This window comes from Podarcis tiliguerta (genome assembly GCF_965153285.1).
Source record: "Podarcis tiliguerta genome assembly, chromosome: 5".
NCBI classification, from domain to species: Eukaryota; Metazoa; Chordata; class Lepidosauria; order Squamata; family Lacertidae; genus Podarcis; species Podarcis tiliguerta.
The window spans coordinates 43,438,140-43,465,742 of NC_139538.1; the positions used below are offsets into that span (position 1 = coordinate 43,438,140).

The following is a 27,603-nucleotide window of genomic DNA, read 5'->3' on the forward strand; positions in this document are numbered from 1 at the left end:
TCCTAATCCTAGAGTGTTCCTATCCAACTCATTCTAAACACACACTGAAAGCATTGCAAACTAGAGCTGGAGTCTCCAGCAGGGAACCTCACAGCATGCAACCCGCATGGAAGTTAACTAGTTAGTGAAGGAGCAGCAAAGGATTAGGTCTGGTCTAAACGGACCCAATTAGATTTATTCTGTAGTCTTCGCTGCTTCCTTGGTTTAGTTTCATATTGCCTTTGACACTACGCAGTTAACAATTCTAAATGTATATGAATTTATATGTATTAATATATGGAGGGAAATGCCTTCTGATATTTGTTAGATGAAATTATGTCCTATATCTTCCTCCTTATATGATAAAGTAATTTCTTACTGAAGTCGAGAAGGAAGTTTAAGGTGGTGTAAGAAACATTGTTTCCCAAGATACACATACTACCGGTATTTTTTATTTTTTATGGGGGGAGGTATCCCATTGTGACATCTGTTCAGAAAGGCTTTGGAAGACTTACAAATATCTGCAAAATCTCTTACTAGAGACTTTAGTACAGTGGAATGTGTGTGTGTGCAGCATTGGTGACAATCATCCCAACTTAACTTCTCCAAATAAATTGTGTTCCCAGGCTGAAGCTTCCAAGATGCTTCATTGAATTTTTTTGGAGTAAGCTTTCCTTTCAAAATGTTAATTTCCTGCCTACCTGGAAAACACCTACAGTCCATTTATTCTCCATCTATGCCAAATCTGTATATATTAATCTCTTGGCACTACATGTCAGCTACTTCAGCTTCTTCGCAGCTCCTGTCAGGCATTCTTTAGCTCAGACAGAGCGTAAATCATCTGGGCATTGGGATCACATCATTAAGACCTGTACAGCACCTGGCACTAGGCTGACACTAAATAATAGCAGCCTCTCATAAAAGATGATATATTTTACAGGCCAAATTAAGCAGGGGCTAGGATACGTCTGCGGAATTTAATAAACAATCGATGCACTTAGGGGACCTCCAACTTTCATTGCTACATGCAGAGGATGGTTTTCTTGTTGCTTGCAAAGACTAATAATAATAATAATAATAATAATAATAATATGCTTAGATCCATCCTGCTCCCATCTTGCTGCACCTGTCAGCAGTCCCGTTACGGATATTGGGGAAGGGTTGCAATTCAGTGGTAGCGCACGTGCTCTGCGCGCAGAAATCCCTGGTTCGATCCCTGCCATCTCCCGCTAAGCCAAGGAAAGGCCTTGCTGCCTGAAACCTCGGAGGAGGTGCTCCTCCTCCGTGCAAATGCTGGAATGGATGAACCAAGGGCCTGATTCGGCAGCAGCCCGCTTCCCCTTCCCCTCGTGGTGCACAAGGTCTTCTTTCCCGTCTGTCGCTTCACTTCACCGAGCCCCGGTCGCCCTCGGCAAGGCAGCTGGTAGGTGTACCTAGTGCGGTACGCCGCCGGTAATAGGTTCTATACATATGCATGCAGTCCGCATTGTGAGAAAGCAGGTCCTGTGCTTATTAGATAGGTACACCTGGCCACGTTTCTTACCCCCCCCTTCCCGGCGTGTGTGTAGTGTGACCCACTGTGACTCACCCCCCCCCCGACATCTGGCAAGCGGAGCAGGGGAAGCTCAGCAATGGCTGGCTCCCCTCCGGCAGGGCGGAGGCGCTCCTAGTGGCTCCCGGCTCGCGAGTAAGTACGACCGCGGGGGGCCCCGAGCGAGCGGCCTGCTTCGGGGGCCCCTCCGCCGCCGTCGCCCCTTTAAGGGAGGCCGGACGCGCTGTGTTTAATGTATCAAATTGTGGCGGGTCACGTGAGGCCCCGGAGAAGGGGTTGAGCAGCGCCGCGGCGGTAGCCGCTGAGAGTCGACCGAGCCGGGCAGCGAGGGGCTGGCGGTGGCTGCGGCGGCTGGGGCTAGGCAGGGCTGGGCTGGGCGCAGACCCGGCGGAGGGGAGCGAGGCGAGGCGAGGCCCGGGACGGAGGCAACGGCTCCCTCCGGATTGGACTCCCATTCTCTCCCTCCTTCCTTCTTTTCCTCCCACCCCCCTTTTTTTGTCCTTGCTCCTCTGGAGGACTTCACGTTTCGTGATTTATCGGAACCGATTGATTGATCGATCGATTGGCTTATTGATCGGTTAAAGGGGCCCTGCTGCTCGGGCGACGCGAAGCCGGGATCGGGTTGAGCCGCTGCTCCTTTAAAGCCGAGCCGGGGAGGCCGGGGGGGGGGGAGAGAGAGGAGAAGGGGAAATCCTGCGATGCGCCCTTGATCTTTAGTCATCCTTCCGCCCTTGAGTTCCTTCATACCCCCCACCCCACCCCCACCCCTCTCCCCCCTTTCACACCGACCCTAATGCGCTTTCACCGCCCCTGGGAGAAGAAGAGGAGAGGAAGAGGCGGCGGCGGCGGCGGCATCGCTACCTATTCCTATAGGCAACCCCCCTTCACCTTGATTGCCACCCCGTCGATCTACGCAAAAGACCTCGATTAATTTTTATTGTGCCATCCGCTCTCTTTCTCTCTCTCTCTCTTTCTCTCTCTCTCACCCCGGCTCGTTCTCGCATTATTTTGCAAACCTTGAGGGGAGGGGGCTAATAGGGTTTTTTTAAATGGGCTGTATGTATGCTGAGGAAAGAGAGCTCTTCGCTTAGCTCCCCCATCCTGCGCCTTGCATCAGGAAAAGGTTTTTTTTATAAAAAAAATCTATATAGGGTTTTGTTTTTCCCCCGGTTGGGGGTGTATTGAATCTCAATAATCAGACATATAAACCTATTTTCCACCCCTATCGCCCAGTTTACGTGATCCGGAACGTCTATATTATTCCCTGCTTTCGTTCTGCGTGATAGCGTGGCAATAAGATACCTCTCCTCTGCATCCGACAACCTCCCCCCTTTAATTTTCGTGGGGTCTTTTTCTCTCGGGTTGAAATCGTGGCTCTATTCTATGTTGTTTGTTTCTCTTGCATGTGGCAAAGGTGAAAGATCGTCTGATCCATTGGTCTGCTACTTAATTCTTGTTGTTTGTGACTGAGGGAGCATTAGAAAGAGGTGCGGAAGATAGAGGTGCGTGCCTGTGTGTATGTGTTTGTGTGTATATATAGATATATACAGTATATATATATATATTTATAAATCACACACGCACACACAGTTTTTAAAATAGAATTTTATTTAAAAGATGGGGGGAGACCCAAGATGGCTGGAGGTGGTTGTGAGGAGTATGTAGGTTTTTTTTTTGATCTGATGATAAAAGCTAAAAGGCACAGCAGCTGCGGCTGTATAAACTCAATTTAAAACCCTCCCCTACCCTCCCTCTCTTCTCTCCCCCCCCCCAAACAGGCGCACACTTTGCAGGGTGGTGCCATCCACCCCTTCTACCCCCCCTCCTGTGTTTTTTTTAACAGGTTTGTTTCTACTTTCTAAAATAAAATTTAAAAATCTACCAATTAAAAAAAATCAGCTCAAAATGGCTGAGGACTGACTGTGTCCTCTTGGAATTGTACATTTCAGCAGTTCCCTTTAAGCTGCTGCTGTCTCTCCTCTCCTCTCCTCTCTCTCCTCCCCCCTCCGGTTTTTTTTTTTTTTTTTTTTTTTTTTTTTGCAGGCTGGTTCCAAAAGGAGAAATAGCTTTCATGTCAGAAGGAAAACAGAGAAGCAAAGGGGAAGAGGCGGGGGCTGGGCTCTTCATTAGCAGTTGAGAAATTCCTATTCAGTTTGATCAAGGCATACTTGTTTTCCTTCCAGCAAGAGCAACCCATCACTTTCCAAAAGACCAAGGGTTTTTGGAAGTGGGAGAGGATTGTTTCCATTTCAGCCTTGCTAAAATAAAAATCGAGGCAGATTTTAAGAAGGCAGAAATCCCACGAGGTATTGTGAGCAGGTTGATTCTCTGGGTTGAATTTGTCTTCAGTGGTTTACACCCTCCTGGGTTGTCCTCCCCCTCTTCTCTTCATTCCTATTTGTGAAAGGAGCTAAGGATGGGAGGGTCCCTTTGGCTCTGGGCTGGAATTTCATCCGAATGATTGACCCGTCTTCCTACTGAGATTGCACTCTTCCAAAGCCAATGAAGAATATATATATATTTTGCACCATTCAGCTGCGTTAGAAGTTAGCTGGTCTTGCGTTTGGATTGGATCTCCCAACTTTTTTTGTGGTTTAATTAAAGACTTGCATTCTGAACTCTTTGATGGGAGGACAAATAATTTGAAAAGCGATTCTTTTGAGTTTGGTCAGGAGAGAGACAAGTTCTTTTAAAATATCAAATCTTGGGCAGAAAGACACAATAATTTGGCAGTGTTTAACTTAGAAGGTTTATATGGCATTTGGATTCCATTCTGGATTTTGTATGGAATTTTTGCAGTTCTCGGTAAGTTCTTTGCTTTTGCTTTTTAGAATCAAAAGTTTAAACTTTGAGTTAAAGATTGTTTGATTTTAAACCTTGCAAGCTTTTGTGGTTAACGTAATTGTACCTATTGGAGCGTGCTGCTGGGTTTTCCGGTGTGTGTCTCTGTGTGTTGTTTTACCTGGAATCTTAGGAGATAATTCTCAATTTTATTTTATTTTTTTGTTCATTAGCAACTTAGTGGCCTTTCTGTTGCAAAAGTGGAAACTCATCACCATCTGCGTTAGTAGACCAAAAACTGACTTTTTAAAGAGAGATTGCTGAAAATAAAAATCTGTTGGTGTGAGACATGGCTGAAAACTGGAAGAACTGTTTTGAAGAAGAACTTATATGCCCCATTTGCCTGCATGTCTTTGTGGAACCTGTCCAGCTTCCTTGTAAGCACAACTTCTGTAGAGGATGCATAGGAGAGGCATGGGCCAAAGAGACAGGGCTTGTGCGTTGTCCTGAATGTAATCAGGCCTACAACCAAAAGCCCAACCTTGAGAAGAACTTAAAGCTGACCAACATTGTGGAGAAGTTCAACTCTCTCAACCTGGAAAAGACTCCTTCCGTCTTGCACTGTGTCTTCTGCAGGCGTGGGCCACCTTTGCCTGCCCAGAAGATCTGCCTGAGGTGCGAAGCTCCCTGCTGCCAGTCTCATGTTCAGACACACCTGCAGCAGCCCTCCACAGCACGTGGGCACCTCCTGGTGGAGGCGGATGACGTCAGGGCCTGGAGTTGCCCCCAGCACAATGCCTACCGGTTGTACCACTGCGAGGCTGAGCAGGTTGCGGTTTGCCAGTTTTGTTGCTACTACAGTGGGGCACACCAAGGGCATTCGGTGTGTGACGTGGAGATCCGGCGCAATGAGATCAGGGTAAGTGTGGAAAATTGCCTCCATGTTATTGCTGGTTTTGGTCTGGAAGGTACTAGCAGAGTGTGTGGTGCCATGCAAGAGAAGCTCAAAAAGTAAATTCTCTACCGCAGAGGGTATCCAGTTTATAAAAGACCAACCCCCCACACCCAAACCCATTAGATCTGCCAGGCCTGATCAAAGGCACTGCTGAGACAAGGTAAATAATAACTGGTGGTGCAATGAAACTGTGTGTCCCCCTCCCCTCCAGTTTTCTCGATTGCACGTCAACTGGATCAATATTGGCCCAGCAGCTCTTTATAACCTCTAGTTCTGCCAGAAACAGTTTTATCCTTAATGAGAAAGACTGCCTCTTCTGCTCAAATGTTGCCTTTTACAATAAGGAGCCATTCTGTCTAAAGGTGACCTTTCTATTTCTGTTTATTTTTTATTTATTTTTTTGCAAGGCCTACAGAAAATATTTTCCCATCAGTGCCAATAAGGGTTTTCTGTGGGTTGCTGTGCGCAGTTTTGCTCCACCTTTACCAGTGCTTGTGCTGACATCTTAGATGTGCTGAAAACGAGGAAGTAAACAAAAGCTGACATGATCTTTTCAGGCCTCATTAGAAATGCATCAAGGGAAATAGACCCTCACTGAACAGGATGTGATGGGGGAAGGGAAGCGGGTAAAGCGGGCTCTGTGTGTGTGTGTGTGTGGTGCTTTCAATTTGAATGTGGCCATTCAAACAATAGTGGGGGGATGGGGTGTGTGGTGGTGGTCTCTGAGGTTGTTTGTCACCCTGTGAAAACAATAGGACCTTCAAATCTTCTAACTGCTCTGCAAACAATTGGGAGAATAGGAGGAAATCTGCTAAAGCTGCAGGTCATTTGTATATAGTTAAGAGATAAGCACAGGCCTATTAGCAGGTATAAAAGGGTTCTCCCTGTAGATAATTCTTCTCAGTAGTCAGCAAGTGCTGCAAATGATGCTTGGCAACTCCTGCCCCCACATTGCTTTCTCCCCCCCCCCTTTTTAATTAAATAAGCCTCCCTTTGCTCTCTGGCTTGCCCTGGGAACCTTTTCGACAGGCCCAACCCCTCTGCTTCTCTCCCACAAGAATGGAGCAGAGGGGAAATCCAATGGACTGGGCGGCTGAGTGCTCTGAAATCTGGTTTCGGGCAGCTTTTTCTCCCAGGGGTTGGGAGCCAGGCCTTGATTACAATGCAGCTCTCCTATTGTAAGGCTTGTCAATGTCAACTCTCCATCTTCCTCCCTCCCTTCCCTGTCCTTTCTGGGCCAAGCTGCTGAGAAGGGGGAAAATTCCATATGACCTCCGTCCCTCTCTCATCATTGCCTTGGCTTCATGCTCTGGAGGGGAGAGGTGGGAGGCCATTTCTCCTTTCTGAACCATCCAGATGGGAAGGCTTATCCCAGTGACAAGCTATTCTTTAGGGTCAGGAGAAAGGGAGTTTCATTGGCATGGCTGCCTCAATGCCCAGCAGGTTCAGGGTAGCATTATGTCCCATCAGTGGAACAGAGTTTGGGGCAGCGAGGGGGGGGGTGTGGAATGGCAAAGGAGATATTTGTAATTCAAATATCTGTGGCTTTTGGATATTAAGTTGAAACCTGAGATAATGGCATTATTGGTTGGTGTTGCACATGCAGAAATTGGGGGATTGGGACAGAATATCTCCATAAGGATCCATGAAGGTTGACTGAGGGATGCATCTTCAGGGTCATTTAATGTAGTTGCAGCAGCGGGGCCTGGCTAATAGTGGAAAAAGGTGACTGAAGACTGTTAAAAGAATAGATTTCATCCATAACAGACAAACACACACACCACTTCCATTTACACATGCTTATGGTTCTAATCTGCATTGGTGAAGGAGACCTTGGAAGCAGGGAGGGAGATTTTACAGCAGATTACTTCAGATTTACTTCATGGATGTGAGCCTAAATATGTGGCATAAGGCAAACAGGCAGGCAGGTGTCTGAGGAAGCTTCTTCCCCAAGCCTGGCTGCCTAGGCCTTTCCCCCCCTTGCTCCTCTCCGCTTAGGCCTTTCTCTTCTTTCTGACCTGATCCTGTTGCCTTGAAACCTCAAAGCGGCGCAAACAGGCCCTCAGCTTCTCTTCAGGCATCGTTGTGTAGGATAAATATTTAACAACAAATGAACAGTGGTGCCTGTAAAACAGGGACAACTTCCTGTGTATTCTAACAGTGCCAAAATGACTCACGATTTAGCCATTAAAAAGCGGAGTGGAGGGGGAGAGAGAAAGAAAGAGAGAGAGAGAGAAGAGTTGTAAATAAAATTTGCTATCTCATTATTTTCCAATTGGACAGCCAGGTCCTTGTGGGGATTTTCGGGGCAGAAAGAGGAGCCTGTGAGCTTGAACAGGAAGGCTGTTTTCTCTCTCCCCCCCCCCCCCCGTTTTCTTTTTGGGAAGCTAAAAGATCTCTTTGGAGGTGCCAGCGGCTCCACCACGCCCACACAGGAAGAAGGAAGATCTAGCTAGGCTGCTAGGAAGCTCAAAGGGCTGGTTTCTCCCTTCCCCCTCCTTTCTTTCTATTAATAGGCACTCATGAGGGAGAAGAGGGAGGAATGCTGGGTTAAGCAGAAAAGATGCCTTTTTCCCCCAGATCTGGGAGAGGCCTGGTGATGACGTGACTGGTGAATTGAGACTGGCAAATCCCAGTGGCAATTCAGTTTAGAAAGAGCTTGTTCTTAATGAGTCAATTTTTAGGAATTTTTTAGCTGGGTCCACACCCATCTTTCTGCTAGAAGTTTCTCTTTGGGGTTTCTTTCTTTTGCTGAAGGCTTTTTAATGTGGAAGCTACGGCCAGTCTTCTTTTAGTCTCTCCCTGCTTTTAGTAGTTGGGCTGCATTCTGCTCGGGTTGCGCAAAAGTCCTTCCAGAATCTCCGCTGGGGATTTGCCTGAATAAGCAGAGATGGCCTGGACCAGCTACAGCGGCTGAACTCTGCGTCCTTGTGTTGGGATGAGCAGATCTGGGTTCTGTTCTCTCTTCTGCTGGCAAAGAGCTTGCCCATTGTACAGTGTAGCTTGTGTGCTTCTGTTGGCTCTGCCAAACCTACCACCTTTTGGGTGGTAAGCTACTTAATGCACGAAGGCTCACTTGTCTCCTATAGCTCTTTTTAACCACCCCTGAGCTTGTGTTTGCCACTTCTCACTGAAAGTAATGAGGTTTTTAAAGTTGAGGCTTCCCATGCAATAATATCTGAATAGAATATTTGCTTAAGCTCTGAAAGAACTGAGCTGCTACATCACTCTGCTGCTCCGTGAAAGAGCACTGCTAGCTTAGAGGTATGCCCATCCCAGTTGTCTTTTCACATAATATGCGTCTGAATGGAGCCAAAGTATACATAGTCACTCTTGCACATTCCTTTTCAAGAGTGTCCCTTTCCCCCTGCCCTTCCTTTGTTTTCCTCTACTGTTGAAATTTCAGCTGTAAATGAAGTGGGGGCAGGGACTGGCATCTCTTGCTTAGGCAGTTTCTTCGTAAAGCACCATGTGTGTTGTTGGTGATATAGCTGCCAGTATCTGATGCAGTCTGCACCTCTTCCTGCCTTGAGTGCTGTTACGTTCCCAGTTTCCTTGCTTGAAGGTTAGTACTTCATTAAAGAAGCATCAGCCTTGCCACTGTATCTCTCATGGCCACCTTTGACTAGCATGCTGAGATGTTCCTCCTTCTGACTGTTGTTCTACTGCTCTGCAAAAAAGTGTGTGCGCTCCCCCCCCCCCGTGTGTGTGTGTGTGTGTTTGTGTGTGTCACTCAAACACACACACCTCCTTTTTGAAAAATAAGAATCCCGTTCCTATATGCTCCTATGTGGCAATTTCCCTGGAAACCTCTTTTATTTTTTTGGGCAGCCATGTGATTTTAGGCTGCATAGATTTCATTGTGCAGATTAAGCAATCGCTATCATGCTTTAAAAAAAAAAAATAGAGAAAAAAGCATCCTGTCCTATGAGAAGGAGGCAATATTATATTATATTATATTATATTATATTATATTATATTATATTTATTATATTATTATATTATTTATATTATAACCCAGTTTTAGTATGAACTTTATTCTGCCCCTTCCACTTTCCTTTCCAGGCCATTTTCCACTTCAGGGGCTCCCCCCATGGACCTAATGTTCAGAAGTGAAATGAGGCATACTGGTACAAGGGCCCCCTAAAGCTTGAACCAGCATGAGGAGAGGTATGGGGAGCTGTAGTCCAGCAGCTCCCATAATCTCTGAGCAGCAGCCATTGTGGCTGTGGATGATGGATGTTGGGAGACTAGCAATGTTTGGCGGTTGGCAGGTTCTCCCGTCCTGCTTTAGGAAAAGGCAGCTAAGATCTAGACAAGGGTCTAGGGCAAAGATTAATAACGAATGTTTGACCTTTAAACAATGGAATTCATGAGTGGTAAAGTTTAGGGTGCATCTTCTTGGAGTGTTTCTGCCAATACTGGAGGACTATTTTAATGGCTTAATTTTGGGTAAAGAAGTGGCATGTATAGCAGCAGATGGGAGACACTTAGCTGGTGGTGGGAGGAGAAATGCAAATCCAAACTCCTGGATTGTTGCCAGGTATGTTAAAGGGCACATATATATACTGCTGAGCCTTTAGTCAAGCCTTGTGAGCCCATTTGTCTTTTTTTAAATGAATGAGAACCTAAGGAGAGCCTGCTGCATCAGGGGACCAACCAGATTGGGGGGTTGCTGTGTCAAGATGCTTGCAGTACAGTCATACCTCGGTTTACAGACACTTCAGGTTGCGTTTTTTCGGGTTTCGGGGATCACGCATGCGCAGAAGCGTCGAATCGCAACCCATGCATGCACAGAAGCGCTGCTGTGGGTTGCGAACGCTGCGGGTTGTGAACGTGTATCCTGCACAGATCACGTTCACAGCCTGAGCGTCCAGTGTACTTTACAGTTCTGCAAAAAATAAATATGGACTGCCCTGTTCCAAACATTTAGGGAGAGCCATAGCATCCACCGGGCATGCAGATCCTTGGCCTCTCTGGGGAGTGTTGAGAATGTCCCCTGTTTGAAACCTTGAAGAGCTGCTCCCAGTCAGTTAGGGTACACCAGGGTGGCAACTTTAGCCCCAGGGATCCAAAGTGACCCTCCACACTCCTCTCTAGTTGCCTCACACCTGACCAGCCCTGCTCCGTGCCCCCTTCAAGTACTTGCTGGAATGTGTCCTAGAACTCTTGTGATGTGCCTTGCTTGGATGGAGGGAGGGGCATGTAGAAACTTTTTGACTTTTGTGCAGCTGGAATGTTGTGAACTGTAGAGACGAGCTGCCTCTGTTGCTCCACCCACTTGGCTTCTGGCCTTACCCAAAGCTCCCCTGGTACAGAAGATGCTGAGCCAGGCAGGCCAGGGGTCTGTCTCTGTATTACGCAGCTTCCGATGTGCCTAGAAAATTGAGGGATGTTTATTGTTCTTCACTTAGGGGCTGCTTCGTGTAGCATTTATGTGTGCTGCAGTAAGTACGTGAAGTGTGCAAGGGAGATGCTGTCAGGGAATGGCAAAGCTGAGTTGCAGTCATAGGGATGCTCTCTCCTGAGATCATCCAGGGGAAGGGTCAGCGATTTATGGGGTTTTGTGCCCACCCGCGAAGCAGGAGCCAGGGCTGTAGCAAGGGGAAGAGTCCGAGGAGGTGCAGGAAACATCAGAAGCATAGGGAGAGACTGTTGCTGAGAGGGATAGCCCCCCCACCCCCTTCCTTGCTGTATCCAAGGACCAGGAGGGGCTTGAAGAGGCTGGCACAGTGGCAATGACTGTGCAGGAAAATGCACAGGTTGCTTGGCCTGGGTATGCTCAGGGCAGATGTATTCTCCAAGCACACTGGGAGATGGTATTTCCCGTGTCTGTCCATACATGTCTGGAAACCTGCACCTTCCTTTCACACTTTACCAAAGCAAGTGGTGGTGTGTAGATGGTGCAAACAAGATTGTCATAGAATTGTAGAATTGGAAGGGACCAGGAGGGTCATCTAGTCCAACCCTCTGCAATACAGGAATCCTTTTACCCAGTGTGGGGCTCAAACCCACATTTCTGAGATTGAGTGTCTCATCCCCTGCCAACTGAGCTATCCCCAATGTGAAACAGTTTTTTTCTAATTCCCTGCAGTTATTTTCCTTTTTGTTGGTGGCTTCTGGGCATCAAGAGAAATGGTGACAACCAGAATATTTTTTTATAAAGTTAGTGCCAGAATCTTGATAAAACTGCAGTGGGTTGTCCTCCTAGGAAGTAGCAGAGCTGATAGTGAAATACCAGGAGGTGGTACTTGTGTCAACCCTAAACAAGGTGAAAAACAAGCACGCATATTTTAAGTATGCACCCTCTTGCACCCTCTCTGCTCCTAAACAGAACTGAGTTTTGTTTGTTTGATACACAGGTATAATTTCAACACGTCAAATTCCTGCCTGCCCTTTACGAGAAACTGTGTTGTCTTTGCCTGGGGGCAGGCCTCTTACATACAGACTAGTATAGGCAATTTTCCCAAATAGGCACAATAGAAATTTGTGACAAGCAGAAGCCTTTAAAAAAAAAGTTGTGCAATAATTTTACATACTGTTGACATTGAGCAAAATGCATAGGAATAGCTTGCACTTATAATGTGGATATTGTAGTGGGATTGCAACTTCCTCTCCCATTTCACCCTCTCAAAAAGGTTGTGATCAGATAAATTTGGACTTCATCTTTGCTTTTCAGTTTCCACAATTCTAGTTTATTCTGGAGAGTAGAAGTATTCTAAGCAGGGGTACAGGACTCTAAAAAAGAATCTGACTGCTGCCCAGTTCTGTTCTTAGGCCTTCTGGAAAGATCAGACTTCTGGACTATTTCTGGTTGCTGGGAGTTAACTCTCGTAGAAAAGGCCTATAACCTATTTTGGCCTGTTGCTGAAAATGCAAGCAGAGGGGATCTCCATTTCACTGCTAATTTGAATGTTCAGTGTCATCACTGGTGGGTTAAATTGAGGCAAAGGATTTTTATCAAACTACAAAATGTTATTTCACTTATGATGATGCCAAGATATCCACGTTATCCGTGACTGTTTCTTGTGAATGGTTCGCTACCCCACTACAGGTGTTAATACATTCATCTCAACAATGTCACCAGTCTATTTTTGTAGATGTGCCTATTTAACATACATTTAAGCTCTAATTATTACTGCCTATAACTTTGTTTCTCATTGCCATTCCGTTTTCTCCTTCATATACCTGCCAACTAATATTTCAGCTGACGAAGTGGGCTTCAGTCTGCAAAAGCTTATGCCATAATACATTTGCTAGTCTTTAAGGTGCCACAAGACTTTTTGTTGTTTTTGCTGCAGGAGACTAACTCTTCTTCTTCTTCTTCTTCTTCTTCTTCTTCTTCTTCTTCTTCTTCTTCTTCTTCCATGTTTCTGTTGCTTTTGACTCTGATTGCTTATTGTGGCTTTTAAGTTCACCATGGATAAATCCGTTAATTAAATTGCATTTGTTGCAGGCACCATCCTAAGGTGCATCATTAGCAAAAACAAAAAAACTTCAGCAGTGTATCAACTGCCACGATTCACAATTAAGATAATTTTTGTGCTGAACCAAACCTCACAAGAGTTCAGCTTTTTTGCCACCAAGAGTTCAACTTGCAGAGGAGCTGAGCTCTTGTAAGGGCTTGGTACAGTAGTCTATCTCATTGCAAAACAAATAAATCTTAATTGTGAATATGGCCCTCCAGGAGACGCTAATGAAGAAACCAATTTGCTAGAACAATACCTCCCCCAACCTTGTCAGAACTATTAAGAATGAATGTTTCTTGCTGCTAAAATCTACTAACTGCCATAACAGGGCTATGGAAAATATTTAAAATTCCAAGGCATCAGAATCAAAAGTTTTCATCAGCAGCACTGGAACTTTACAGTTGTGGAATACATCCAGCCTTGACTTTTGGTGTTGGATTGGGCCAACATGGGAAGTCTGCAGCCATTTCCATTATCTTATAGGGTCCAATGCATGAGCTTCTGACCTTTAGTCTTTATACCTTTTGGGCTAAGCATAGAACCTTTGTATCATGTCCTAAGAGATACTGACTGCTTTTGGGCAGTTGCCTGCTTTGGAAGCTCCCGGTTTGAAGTAATCACAAACCATAGTTTGCCAATTTGGACACAAATTAAGCTTTAGTTTGCAGTTAAAACAGGAATGAATGAATCCCCACATATGAGGGGTGGGAGGAGCCTTGGCTTAGAGGAGCAACATTGAAGTCTGCACAGTTTGCTTGTGGCTTGGCTTCTGTTGTCTTTCAAAAACTTATTTCTTCATATTTGAGCCATTTCCTTCTTGCATTCGTAGTGCTAAGGGAGCTACATCTTTACTGCGTATTTTGCTTGCTGAAGAATTGTGCTGAGGCTGCATGCACACCATGAATTTAAAGCACAGTCCCTGCCCCCGAGAATTCTGGGAGCTGTAGTTTGTTCAGGGTGCTTAGAATTGTAGCTCTGCTATGGGTAAACTACAGTTTCCAGTATTCTTCCTTCCTTTCTTTTTAGGGGAGGGGAAGCAAGGTGCTTTAAATGTAGAGTGTGTACACAGCTCAAGGTCTGTGTTTCTTTAAAAGTCAGCCCTTGAATTTGCCTACAATGATTTGCAGCACTGAACTGGTTTAGTTTTCATTTTGCGAATTTGCAGCCATTGAAGTCTTTTGTTGTTGTTTTTTAAAGAAAGAAAGACTTTCCTCAATGCTTTAAAAAGTGATCTGAACGACTACAGCATGAAATAAACACATCTTTAAAAATTGCCCATTCTCTTTATGTGCGCCTATACTTTTACAGCAAATTCAGTAGACTTAATGATATGGCATAGGCACCATTTAAAATGCCATTCTATAGCCACATGTAGTTCCTCTTGAACGTGGGCCTTTAAAAGAGGGGAAGGGAGCCTCAGGCCAAGGGGAGGCGGAATATTGCCTTAAGGACTCCTTGGACCACACCCCTTGCCAGCCCTGCTTATGTGTCTTTGATAGTGGAAGATAAATAAATAATGTGTGTTCCTGCCTTTTGCATGGCTGGAATGTAGTCTGCTCTCACATGCATTGCTTAGCCCACTCTTATCTCTGGCTCTCCCTATCACCTGCATGCAGCCCACCCAAAGTTTCACCACAAGGGAATGCAGTCTTTGGCTAGAAAATGGTTCATCATCCCTGCGTCAGAGGGAAACACATAACTTTAAAACAGGCATGTGGAACATTTGGCCCTCCCAGATATTGCTAAACTACAATTCCCATCGTCCCTGGTAATTGGTGAATCTTGCAGAGGCTGGTGGGAGTTGAAATTCAGCAACACCAGGGAGGGAGGGGGAGACAAAGGTTTCCTACTCTGCCTCTAAAGCCATAATATTTGTAAGTTGTCTTTTAAAAGTAAAAGAAAAAAATATTCTGTGCATGAAATCCCTTCCCCCTCTCAGGTTTATCACTTGTGTCTGGCAGTGTAAGCATTTTGTACACCAAAGCTTTTATGAAAGCTCAGTATTTGCCTCATAGAAGGGAAATGGTCTTGCTGCATCAGTTCTGCTGTGGGTAACATGCAGGAAAGATGCTTCTGACTCTGAATTGCCCTATATACCTTGATGTATCTGTTCTGTAGGAGACAAAGCACCTTCCTTCACACTGAATGAAAGCGATGCGAAATTAACATGGGGATGGGGGCAATGGGTCTACCAGACAGAAATGCATTTTTGTGAGCAAAGCATGTCAAAAAGAGCCATCTTTGGGGAGAGATCTTGAACTGAATACTTCAGCATTGCAAATGAGTAGCGAGAGAGGGGAGAGAGAGAGGCAGCCAGAAACCTCAGCATGAGCAAGCCTGGCATGTTTTGCCTATCTGGGCAGAGCAGGAGTTAGCAAATTCACTGCAAACATCCTGTTCTCTCACCTTATATCACTTGGAGCAACTGACCACTGCAAGCCCTACCACCACTGCTGGTGGCAGGATAACTCAGGTGGTCTTTTGTGCTTGAGGAGTTCTGGCAGGAGTGCATTATCTTGCTGAAAAAGAGTCCTCTTCACTTTTGGTGTTTTAAAAATGCAGAGTTAGTCCAGCTCCACCCAAGCTATAGGGCAGCCAAGCAGGGAGAGAGAAATCAGAACCCTTAACCAGAGACTGTCTCTAAGGGGCTCCTGAAGCCCAGCCACTATACTTGAAGGGTGGTACTTAAAAACCCCTTAAAGCATAGATGGTGGTGTCATGTTCTCCACATAGGCATAATCTTGACAGGGTGATCTTCCTCTTCCCCTTCCCCAGCCTTCCCTGTCTTTGTTTTTCTCTCCCCCCCCCCTCTTTTTTGTGAGTTAACATACTTGCACTCATGATTATAATCTTGCATGGGCGGTAGGAGCATAAGTTTCCTCCGGCTGGCCTGTAAACGTGCTGCCATCTGCTTTCCCAGCTCCCTTTGCTGCTATGCCTGTCACTTTAAATGTTAAGCTGCAGGCTTTCTCTTCCCTCTTCCCCAGCTCAGCGGCAGAAGCTATTCCAGTCCTGCCTCTCCCTCCCTGAGAGAGGCCCAGCCCTGCTGCTGCTCTCACGTCCCTTGGCCTGCAGCACCCTTGATGTTCCCCTGCTTGCCTTGCCAAAGGAGTGCTGTTGTATTCTGAGATTTCTCTCTACTGGGAATGCTGACCAAATGCTTAAAAAAAATTGCAATGATTTATTAGGCCTTGGGTGATCTCTGCAAATCAGCCATCAACCACCAAGCCCCTCTCCTCTTCCTCCTCCTCCTCCTCCTCCTCCTCCCTCCTCTCTTCTCCGCCCCCTCCCTCCCTGACTGATTGGTCTGGACAGCTTCTAAATTCTTTAAGCTGGGTTTTTGTTTTCATGGAAATTTAGGGAGGCAGGAAATTAAATTTATGAGATAGCAGGAAGGACTGCTTCATAGGAATCTGAGAGATTATGGTCTCTTTTTAACTACTGCAGATACTGGTGACATTGCAACCAGGGTCTTAGTATGCTATAAGGATGTAAGTGCCCTGGGAATTCTGACCTCGTCTAAAAATAGATTTTGCATTTCCCGGGGGTTGCACTATTTCTTCCCGCCTTTTTAGTTGTCACGGCCTTTTTGTATGGTTTCATTTTAGATAACTAGCCTTCACTTATCCCACCCTCACAGGGTTGTTGTTGTTATTATTATTATTATTATTATTATTATTGAGTCACTAAGCAAAACAGCCAGGCTTCAGTGCATGCTAGGAAGGGAAGGTTTGTAACTATGGATGCAGGGAGTTTCATGAAACAAATGAGATGTACGGACAGGTCAAGGGTGGTTGCATGTGGCAGGAGTTGGCAGACGAGGCGGCTTCTGAATTTGGCAGTGCTATACAATATAGTTTATCCATGTAAGTTAGGCCTATGAGGGGTGTGGGTGTGTATGTATATATGTATATCCATATCTATCTGTCTATATCTATCCATCTATATGCACTCTTTTTTTAAACTTATCCCTTCATCATTATACCATCTGTGGGAGAGGGAGAGCATATGGGAGTAAAAGTGAGCACCCTCAAGTGACCTTGTGGGTAGATGGGGAGGATGGGGGTTGTAGCTTGTGGCTTTCACTTTGTGTGCCCATTCTCATCAAGCCATGCTTGAATGGAGTGCAAAGCAGAGAGTGGTCGCCTACTGCCATCACTTAACATTTGCGTAGCGCTCAAAGATATGCTAGGCACTATTTGACAAGGTGACAATTTGGCCTTCTCCCTAGAATAACACTGGCTCCCTTTTGCTGTCTAGACCTACAGATCTACGCACAGCTCTGGAAGCCTATAGAAAATACCTTTGGCAGTGATAAATTTTGGTGCTGTGTCAGTCTGACCCTGGGTTGATCTATACCATTTAGTGCAACCGTTGGAGGAGCAAAGGCATGGCGAACCATTCTTTCCCCTGTATGAATCCTATTGAAAAGGCCAAAAGCACCTTAATTTAAAAGTCTAATTTCCTCCTCCTGAACAGAGGAACTCGATGGCAAAGCTTGACATTCTCGCTGACCTCCCACTAATTAAATGGACAGAAGACGCGCTTTTTAGTATAGGCTGCATTGTTTGGAAGGCTCATTCTTGTTTATTCCTTCTCTCGGCTTGCGAATTGTGCTTTCGTGTACTGTCCCCATGTGGAAAAATGATTTTTCCTGATTTCTCTCCGCTTGTGTTTCTGCGCTTCCCCCCCTTCACTGCAATTGCTCTTGATCCAAACCTCTCGCAAAGGCCAGCACACTGCTTTTTCATGCATTGAAACGAGATAGAGGGAGTTAAGGGGCTGCCTGATAGCAAACACAGTTGTGATTGGCTGTGAGCAAGAAGAAAAGGTGGTTGCTTCCCTAGAGCTTCACTGCTCCTGGCTCTTTCATCCTCCCCTGCCCCCATCTTGTGTGTCCTGATAGCTTGATGTCTAGTATAAGTAGGCAGTTGACCCATATGTTATGGGGGGGCGGGAAGCAAGGGGCTTTCCCTTGTGAACTGCCTTGCCACTCACTTGCTGATCCTCCCTCTTTAATTTCCAGTTTCCCAATGTATTCTCCATGCAGGAAACCAACAAGATTTGGAGCCACTTTTTTCTTTTTGCAGTATTCTGGACTGTACCATTGTGTGGTGCAGGGAGAATATTTTTGAGTGCTTCCCCTTCCATCAAGTTTTCTCCATGACTTGCCTGTCAAGAAGACTATCCCGAGCATATCTCTCTGATACGTTAGATTTCTACATGCAGTGTTGCTGTTGTTGTTTTACTGTGCAGAATACTAAAATTCTCCCTTTTTTTTACACCCCCCTTCATTTATCTAAGATGGTACAGTCTAGAATTCTGTCCCAGTCTGTCACATCATTCTTTGTAATGTGTAGATCAATTTTTGGGGGTTGTGAAGGTGATGCAGCCAGACAAAACAATCTTGATTTGGGTCTCTTTCAAGGCATGCTTCTAGGCCTCATAGCTGCAGAACATTTGTTTTTTGCTTAGCGGAAAGATGTGTTTGGATCTTTTTTAAATAATTTGAAGGCGATAGCAATTCTCTGCATAGTGGAAACAAACAGAAGTAGAAAGGAGGGGAAACCTTGAAATGTCCTTTCCAAAAACCGTGCAAGGGAGAACACCATTGAGGGTTCAGCAGCCTATGAGAACAGCTAGTCTGGACACTGTTTGTTGAGTAATTTCAGTGCTGCTTAGCCTGCTGTGGGCATTGTGATTGGGGAAAGAATGCTTTGAATGACGAGCCTATCTGTAGCTCTGTCTGGATTAAAAACATGTATTTATGAACAGCTTTTAAAGTCAGCACTTGGGGGCAGGGAGGAGAGAGGAGGAGGATCCAGCTTGGCAGGCATCTGCTTTTGCTGTGGCCTCAGAGATGAATGGGGCCCAGGGTGGTTTAGCTGCAGAGTTGGTTTCTTTGGCGACTGTGCTCGCTTGGTGCTGCTTCTAGGCTAAGGAGAGAAGGCTCTGGGCAGTCCTAGGGGGACACGTGGCCCAGGAAATGATGCCAACATGGTGTGTTCGCTGTTAAAGATTAAGTGGTGTCCCCCCACGATCAAAGTGCCCAGCCCTGAAATGAGCAGGAATTTGCTTCCTGTTGATCTCAGGAAGGTCAATCAGCTGCTTTCTAGGCCTTAGAAGCCACCTGTGTACTCGAGTGTAAAATAGTGAGGCTCTTCATTAAACACTGGGTTGTTGTTTTTATTTCATTCTAAAGTGCTGGCTAAGTGAAAGCTTGGTATGAGTTCTATATGGTATGAACACAGGCCCTCTTCTGTAAATTTTGCGTCTCTTTATTGTACGCGTTCCAAAATGTTCAGCTGGATGCAGCATCCATAGTGGAGACTTTTCTAAGTGGCAGAGAAGATCCTTCCCACACGCTTTTGGTCTCTGGCGGTTTGACTTTTTCCTAGGACAATTGACTGAAAGGTAGCACTAAGCACAGCTATGCCTTCTCATAAATAATGTGCTCTCAGTAGCTGAAATCCTGTATAATTCCCACTGCTCCTCTTTCCCTTCATGCTTGCAGAAATGGTTTTAGAATAATCCAGTATTTGATTAACCAGGAGGGCTTTATTGACTTGCCAGATTTAGGATTTAGCCTGACCGGTCTCTGCAACCTTTTCTCTTCAGCCATGATTTCCTGAAACATAGCCTTCCTTTTCCCCCTTTTCTCTTTTGAATGTAACTAAAATAAATAAGCCTGCAACCTCTGGGGCATTAAGAAGAATGCTGCAACCTGTCAAAGCTTGCAGGAATCAGACACTCCTCTTGAGCAGTAGACAGAATGCTAGTGGCTACTGGTTAGTGTGTGGGGTTCCTAGGCTCCCATGGCAATCAAAATGGTGAGATGGTGGCAGTGTTCGTGCTGTTTGGGGAGGAAAGCTTTTTTTCAGTAACCCAGAGGGAAAGACATCTATCTCAAGGAGTTATAAGGTACAGAGATTGGTTCCACAGAGCTGCTGCAGTGGCTAAGAGATTGAGCGGTGAACCAGGAAATATCAGATTCAAATCTCACCATGAACTCAGTAGATGACTTCAAACAAGCAGCCTTGGCCTGCTACCTTTTCTGCAATAGGAAGATGATTGTAGTGACCTACTCCACAGGGTTGCTGTGAATATTATTGAGAAGGTATAAGAAGTACTTTTATCGCTTTAAAGTACCGTACTATAAAAATGCATGGTATTCTACTGTAACTATAGAAAGGTGAATGTGTTCCTTTTGAACAAGATAGCAACCTCCACATCTTTGCATGTGTCACGTATGTAGGTACATCTCCGCATTGAATCTGAATGTTCTCCATATCTACATGTGGCATGTATCTTTCTCAGCCTGTCTCCTTGTGGTGGTCTTCTGGAATAGTGGTTTTAACCTACCTAGGTCAGGTGTGGGGAAAATTTGCCCCTTCCCGTGTTCCAGAACCCAGCATTTCAATCATGGTCAATGGCTAGAGATGATGGGAGTTGTAGTTCAGAAACACCTGGAGCGCCGCAGGTTCCCCACACCTGGCCTAGCTGATATTCTGCTCTGTTGTGTCTATGAAGTATTTATTTAAAGGCTACTGTGGCATAGTACTATCCAAATTACCATGGCTTGGCAAGACCTCTGCTGGTAGAGCGTTGAATTTATTTGGAGTGCTACTTTGAGCAATTATTTTTGTTGAGCTATTTTAAATGGAATTTGCCAAAATCTACACTTCTGACATGGGTTGACATATGTCCGGATTTCCCCAGACATTTCTTTACCTCAGTACAGTATGAGTAATCCAGACTGATGTCTTGACCCCTCCTCAAGGGCAGAAGAGGTTCAAGATGCTTTGAAGGAGAGCTGTAGCTCAGTAGTAGAGCACAATGTTTTGTGAATAGAGGTTCCAGGGTCAATTGCTGGTGTGCCCAGGTAGGGTTGGGAATATTCCTTGACTGAAACACTGGGGAGCTTCTGCCTGCCAGTGTTGACAATATTGAGCTAGATGGACCTATGGCCTGACTTAGTTTGGTATAAGTAGCTTCCAATGTACCAGTCCAAGATCTCTGGTGTCACTTATTTGTACTATAACTCAACCCGTCTTGATGCTCTTATGGTAGCAGAAGTGCTCATGTCAAGAAGCTCATTGCCTTGTTACTCTCTCATCTAATGGGAGAACAAATGTTGATTGCATGTTTTGAGAAGTCTGCACATAAAATCATACAATTGTAGAGTTGGAAGGGACCCTGAGGATCAATCCCCTGTAATGCAGAAATATGTAAGCTTGGTGTTATCAGCACCATACTCTAACCAACTGAGCTATCCAGCCTGACTTGATCCCACATGCATGTTTAACTACTCTAACAATTTGTAGCAGAGATGGCTACCTGGGGGCCTTCTACAGGTTGCACTCCCAGCTTCCATCAGCTTCAACCTCCATAGCCAATGTTCAGGAATGATGGGAGTTGAAGTCCAATAGCATTTGGAAGACCATAGCTATCAGAATTCCTTGGACTCCGTATTGGACTCCCTATTCCTGATTAACAGGAAACCATAATAATTAAGGACTCCTAATACAACATACACTAGAATGATGGAAAGACAATGAATTATGATGTCCTAAAGTAAAAAAATCCAGCTACTTGGCAAGTTCGCTGTGAACGCTAAACCCATTGCTCTTGAAGCTAGAGACTGTACTGGCAAGTGTTTTGTCATATGGACTATTGAATGAAGCCATATATTATGTGCTGCTTCAAGGCAAGGACTATTCTCGTGCTCCCATGGTCCACTGCTTTCCTTCTAGAAACAGAATGTAAGGGCCAGCTTTAAACTAAGCTACCTTTCCTTGCCTCTTCCTCCAGTAACACAAACTTTTCTCATTGAACTTTATAATGGCTGGGTGAGCATCCTCTGGGGGCTTGCGCTTTTCAGTCTGATGTGTGTATTATACTTCGTTAAGCTTAGATGTCCTTTAGACTTGTGGTTCAGAGCCTGTGGCATGTGGACTCCTTGGCGGAGGTGCGGGCCAAGCATGGCGTTTTCTCAAAGTGTCTTCAAGCAATGTTCCTCCAACTAGCACTTGATTTCTTACTCCACATTCTTCATTTTCACAGTTGCATCTCCAGGGGAGCTGCATTAACATGGAGGAGCTTCTGATCATTGGAAATAAGGGAGGCTTTGGCCTGTGCCTTCCTTGTTTTTCTTTGCTGGTGTGGTGTGAGGTGTACTTAGAAGAGCCTGCCTTCCCTGCTTTGCTGCTTTGTCTGCAGAGGTGTGTTGCACCTGTGGTTTTCTGGTCTCTTATATTGCACTACGTGTAGGACTTATTGGTGGAAGGTGGAATACATGGCACAGCAGCTGGAAGCCCCTTAATTTGAGTTTAGGCAGCTCTGTGGATCGTTGGAAGAATTTCTGGCCTCCTAATTACTTATTGCGCCTGAGTTCCTTAGTTTTAGCATTATTGGAGATTATTTCTGGTGCTTTATGAGGATAAATCCTTTGCATGCAGGTTATTGAGGGGGGTGTTTCTGGCTTTTTTCTGGCTTAGGTCGTTTTGGGGGCAGATTTTTAGGGGCTCTCATTCCATGTTACTTTTGCTGCTCAAGCGTGCAGGCTTATGAAAAAGGAAAAAATACAAATACTAAATATAAATAAAATAGAATTAAATTAATTGTCTATGTAAATAGCTTTATGTACAGGGATTTCATTGAAGTATACAATTGAAAGCCCTGATTCTATGTGTAGGAATACATTACATTAATAACAACGAATGTCTTCATTTTAATTATTTTGGGGATTACTTCAGTTGAGTTCCCTTGGAAATAAATACATTTGTATTTAGTTCAATTGGATTAGTTGGGTTGTTGGTCATTGGGTATACTGGGTATGTAAATGAATGAATTTATAATTATAAATACAGTTATATTTCATGCCTTTTTGAATTGATTAATTGCATCGATCAGTGCATATACTGGGGAAATAAATAAATGAATTTATATTTATGAATACATTTTATATTCAATAACTTTTTGAATTGTTTGCTTTGTTGATTGATAGGTATAGGTATAAATGAATGAATTTTTGCTACCTTCTTTGACTTCAGCAACTCATTTAAAAGCATTATTGAGTTCATAATAGTTTTTTGTCGTTATATGTATTTCCAATTAATGGAGCCTAAAATTACAACAGTTAGTATGTTGGGATCTGTGAATTTTTTTGAGATTGAAAAGAGGTCCTTGTGCTCAAAAATTTGGCAACAGCTCTTTTGGGCCATAGCTGAGCTTTCAAGCCCAAGTGACTACTTTTCACTGGGCAGTTTTGAACTAAGTTTTATTCAAAGTAGACCTATTTAAATTAATGAATTAAAATTATTATATATTAAATTTGTATACCACTTTTCATCCTCCGTAGATCTCGGGGCAGTTCACAGCAAAAAAACAACAACACAAAATATATTATAAAAACAGGAACAGGAACAAAAACAAAACAGTATGCCCTGCCTCGCCCTGCTCCTACAACCCCTCACTTAGTTTATTCAGAAACAAATGGCTAGCACAGCATTCTTGGTTTGTGTGGCTCCAGGAGGTGGTATGGTGTTTGTGCAGACAGTCTCCAGTTAACTTGTTTACACAGTTAACTTGTTTGCCTCCTGGTGCTGTAGAGGAGTCTTGTTCATCTTGTGAAGTAGTAACTAAGAGAAGCCGTGAAGGGGGACTACTCGATTGAGATCCGCATCAATCTGGCTTTATGCCACATTCAACCCCCTATTTCATATAAAGTGCCCATTCACATGTTAATTCCCAGGAAGCAAACTTGTTCTAGTAAGAATCTTGAGTTCTTATGCAAGTCCTTTGGCCTGTCTCAGTATGAACAAAAACTGATCTGTGCATAACGTTTAATTGAGCACCCAATCCCATTCCTTCTAATCTATTTCTGGAAACAACTGTGTGTGGTGCACTGTGGTCGCATGAGTCCAGTATATCCTACTCCAGATGTGGGGAACCGTTGACCTTTCATATGTTGCTGAACTCCAGCTCCCATCAGGCCCAGAAAGCATGGCCAATGGCCAGAAATGACAACAGCTGTAGTTCAGCAACATCTGTAGGACCAAAGTTTCCCCACAATTGGCCTAGTCCATTCAGAGTTTATACTCTGCATACATTTCTCCTTTCCACATGGGAAGAGCTAGAGGATCCTGCATCTCTTCATTTTGAGTCTCATTTGCAGAGCAAACACAGACTATAGTTTGCCACTTCCAGTGAAATGCTAAGCTAGTTTGCCTGAAATCATGGTGGTAGGAACACATTAGCTGCTTCAGGCACATAATGCCAAACCACCATTTAAATACAGTGATTATGAGCTTCTTGGACTTAGGGGCTAGCAAGTTATTAGATGCTAAGATCCAGGAGATGTCCTGCTTGCCACCATTTTGCAAGTGGCTCCAGCCTGAGGGAGGTTGTCTTTTCACTGAAATAGTTCTCTTCATCTGAACCTTCTTAAATGGTTCCTACAGCAGAATTCTTAGGAACAGGCCCCTCTAAGGATAAAATATTTAATCATCCTGCAGTTCCTTTTTCTTTAGATGTGTTTACCGTAAGATGCAGGAATCTCTCCAGTTGAATTAAAATATAAACAGAGAGCGTTCATAGGTGTTAGCCTTTTAGTTTAGTTTAGGTTTTAGGTGAAGTCAAAGAAAAGGCAATGAGTCTAGATATGCTTTAAAAAAGAAAGAAACCCTGTGGATCATAGGTTTTCATCATGAACCCTAAAACTGTCAACACATTGTTGGGGTACTTGACTGACGCGCTTAGTAAAATAAAAACAAGTTGCAAGGGGTGCGTGGAAGACCTTAAGTTCTTTCGTGACTACACGAAGCTCACCTGGCATAGTGGCAGAGAGGCTGAGCTGTTGCTGGTTCATATTCCTCTATTGACAAAGGTGGGATCTGCTTTGGGTGAGCAGGCATGGCTCTCAGTCTGCAATGTGGGCAGGATACGTGTAATGATCACTGAGGGGGTGTCTGTAGAGTGGTAATATTGCTGGTTTGAAAGGCAGACCCAACTTGCAGTTGGAAGAAGATTGTGGTATGCAGCTTGAATAAGAGGAGGACTGGAGTTCCTGGCTAGGTTTGAGTGTAACATGGTGCACATTGCAAACACCTCCCAAAGAGCAGGAGGCTTAAGTAATCTGGTTCTTGGCTTTGACTCTGTGTGTAATCTTCTACAGCCTGACTCCCTCTGCCCCACCCATCCGCAGAATGGAGGATGGTGGTGGTTTTTTTACGTGCATCCAGGCTGAGCTGAAAATACATCAGCTGTAGATGGATCCAGATGAAACAGTTGGCAGACAGGGAAGTTCTGGATGACTGTCTCTTCCCTCTCCCTCTCTGAAATATGAGTAAATGTTGGCAAGCCAACCTGCTTGTAGATTCTGCTCCTTTTGGGGAGCCTTGTGGTTTGTAGTCCCCCTCCTCCCAATTCCAGCAATGTACATTTTTGGAACACCTTTTTCTTACTGTACGCGGAGGAGCTGGTAGAGTGAATCAGAGCAAGAAGCTCTGCGCTGTAGATTTGCTTGGGTTGCGCTGCCTCCGTTCAGTATTATTTAGCTTCCCTCTAATTAGCTGGCTTTAAAAGTCTGCCTCTTTCCAGAATGCATTTTTCACTTGTCCTACTTACTTCCTGATAGGTCTTTCTCCCCTCCCCCTTGCTGGTTTCCCCCCCTTCTTCTTTTTTGCTGACACTGCAAACAAGCATGAGGTTAGATGCTCAACCGCACACAAACGAATATTGATCTTTTTCCCCTTCTTTTTCCTTTTTCTTTTTTGTCTGGAGGTTGGGAGGGTTTCTTCTGCCTTTGCAAGGGAAGGGACTGCCTTTGTGCCTGGGAAGGAGAAGCACCATTAAGGAGGTTCTGGGAATGTTCAGTTGGGTCTTCAGAGGGGATGGCCCTAATCTGCAGAAACAGCAACCCAAGCTCACTGGAAGCAGGCAAGGATGGCCTAGCCCAGACAAAGGGACTCTGTGTGTGAGTGTGTGTGTGTGCGCCTGCCTGCCTATCCCTTTGTTCTCTTGTACCATACGCTGACACTGAAAGCTGCTTTCCTATGGGCTGGGGGTAGGGGGAGGAGACGGGGCAGGGTGTCTGGATTGCAAGCAAAATAAGATGAAAGCCAGAAGATCTCTGGCTCCATTGTGACCCCAGTGGTGGTGGAAAAACCGCAGGGATACTTTTGAATCTTCCTTGTCTCTTCCCAATCAGCTTATTAATGCACATTGCTTAAAAGAAATTCCCCTCTATCTGAGGGACCTGAAGTTAATCAGCATTCTCCCATGGAGGTTTTATCATGGAAAGGCAGGCCTATGTGAAGAGTCTTGTGTTGGTTAGCTAAATCATCATTGGGTTTGTGTTCCCCCCTAAAACAAAAACAAAAACACTGTCCAGGTTCTTATTTGTGTTAATTTGATAATCACCCAGCTCTGGAAATTTAGATGACTGCTTTTGTTGTTGTTTACCAGCTTTAAGGTCATGTTCTCCAACAAACAATCCTAGCAGCCCATATAACGGCTACCACATGGCCTTGTATGGTAGCTGGCCTTTTTGCAAGGAAACGTTAATTGACAGACTGATGCTTCTTCTGTGGCCCCTGCTCTCTTACTACTACTACTTTCTTAAGACGCCCTGAATTTCCCACGTCTCCAGAAGAAATTACTTTGAAGCTTCAGACTCCTTGGTGGATAAGTGCATAAGTTTGCATTTGTGCCTTGCTTCCCAAGCAAGATGACAATGTCACCTGCATTATACAGAGTTAGTCCGTTGATCCATCTAGCCTGGTGTCTCCAGGACTGTCTGGCATCAGCTGTCCAGGGCTTGGGGCAGCATTCTTGGGGCACATTTATGGGCACATTTATTCATACCTTATACCAGTGTTTCTTAAACTTGGGTCTCCAGCTGTTGTTGGGTTACAACTCCCATCCTCCCTGTCCACTGGTTCTGCTATAGCTAGGGATGATGGGAGTTGTAGTACAATAACAGCTGGAGACCCAAGTTTGAGAAACACTGCCTTATACTCAAATTTAATTTAACAGAGAAAGCAGAGCTAGTAGATTTTATTACAGTATATGAAATCAAATATTTATGTATTTTGCCTTTAGAATATGTTCCAGCTTTGAATACTCTTACTCATCTAGAGCTCATTCTGTTTGACAACTGTCCCTTATTCTTACCAGGCTTGTTAGCTTAATCATCTTCATTATTCAAGCATGTTTAATGCAGGCCACTATCAATTTTATGCTCTTTTGATTTTGGCCACAGTTAGATAAGTTTAATAGCATTTCCACGTCAAGCTGCCCAAGACGCTGCTCCAAATAGTGCTTTGTGAGGTTGACCGCCTAAAAAGCAGCATAAAGGTGCTTAAAATAAATACCCAAGAAGTGGTAGCAGAGGAGCCATGTGAAAAATAAATAATTATTTGGACAGTCTGTCGAATCCTTTTTGATACCACACTGCCATCAGAACAATTTAGGAGGCTATATTTTATATCCTAAGAGTGCTGAGAACCTCAAGGCAGTTAACAGTTTACTTCACAAAAGTGAATAGTTCAGTTCACTAAATTCACTTCAGTGAATAGTTCACAAAAGGAAGCTTGCAGTTCGTTAGATCTGGTGTATCTGCTTTTGTCAGGGGAATCTCAAAGGCATAATCTGACTAGGTGACAGTCTGTCCCATATTCTTGGAAGACCCTTACAGAAGTGTTTACCTAGATAATATGTTCATGGATATGGTGTCTGATAAGAGTGTCTGTTCAGCTGGTAGCCCGTTTCACATGATCAAAGAACTAATAATAATGATGAAGGTCTGCCCTTGAACCTTGGTTCATGTGGATCGCCTAATGCTGAACTAGCAGCCCCAGTAATTG

General features: G+C 44.6%; 1 protein-coding gene across 3 annotated transcripts in view; it reads left to right on the plus strand.

Moving 5' to 3' along the window:
* The first annotated feature begins 1,574 nt into the window (after positions 1-1,574).
* The window catches only part of TRIM8 (tripartite motif containing 8), a 65,560-nt gene continuing 39,531 nt past the window's right edge, over positions 1,575-27,603 (plus strand). The window contains exons 1-2 of one of the 3 annotated variants that reach the window (XM_083441559.1): positions 1,575-1,666; positions 4,546-5,231. In XM_083441559.1, the coding sequence (XP_083297685.1) occupies positions 4,662-5,231 (570 nt within the window). In that variant the 5' untranslated portion in view covers positions 1,575-1,666; positions 4,546-4,661. Of the gene's footprint in view, positions 1,667-1,805; positions 4,337-4,545; positions 5,232-27,603 lie in introns of those variants that run through there. The other 2 variants (XM_083441560.1, XM_083441558.1) reach the window with 2 other exon arrangements.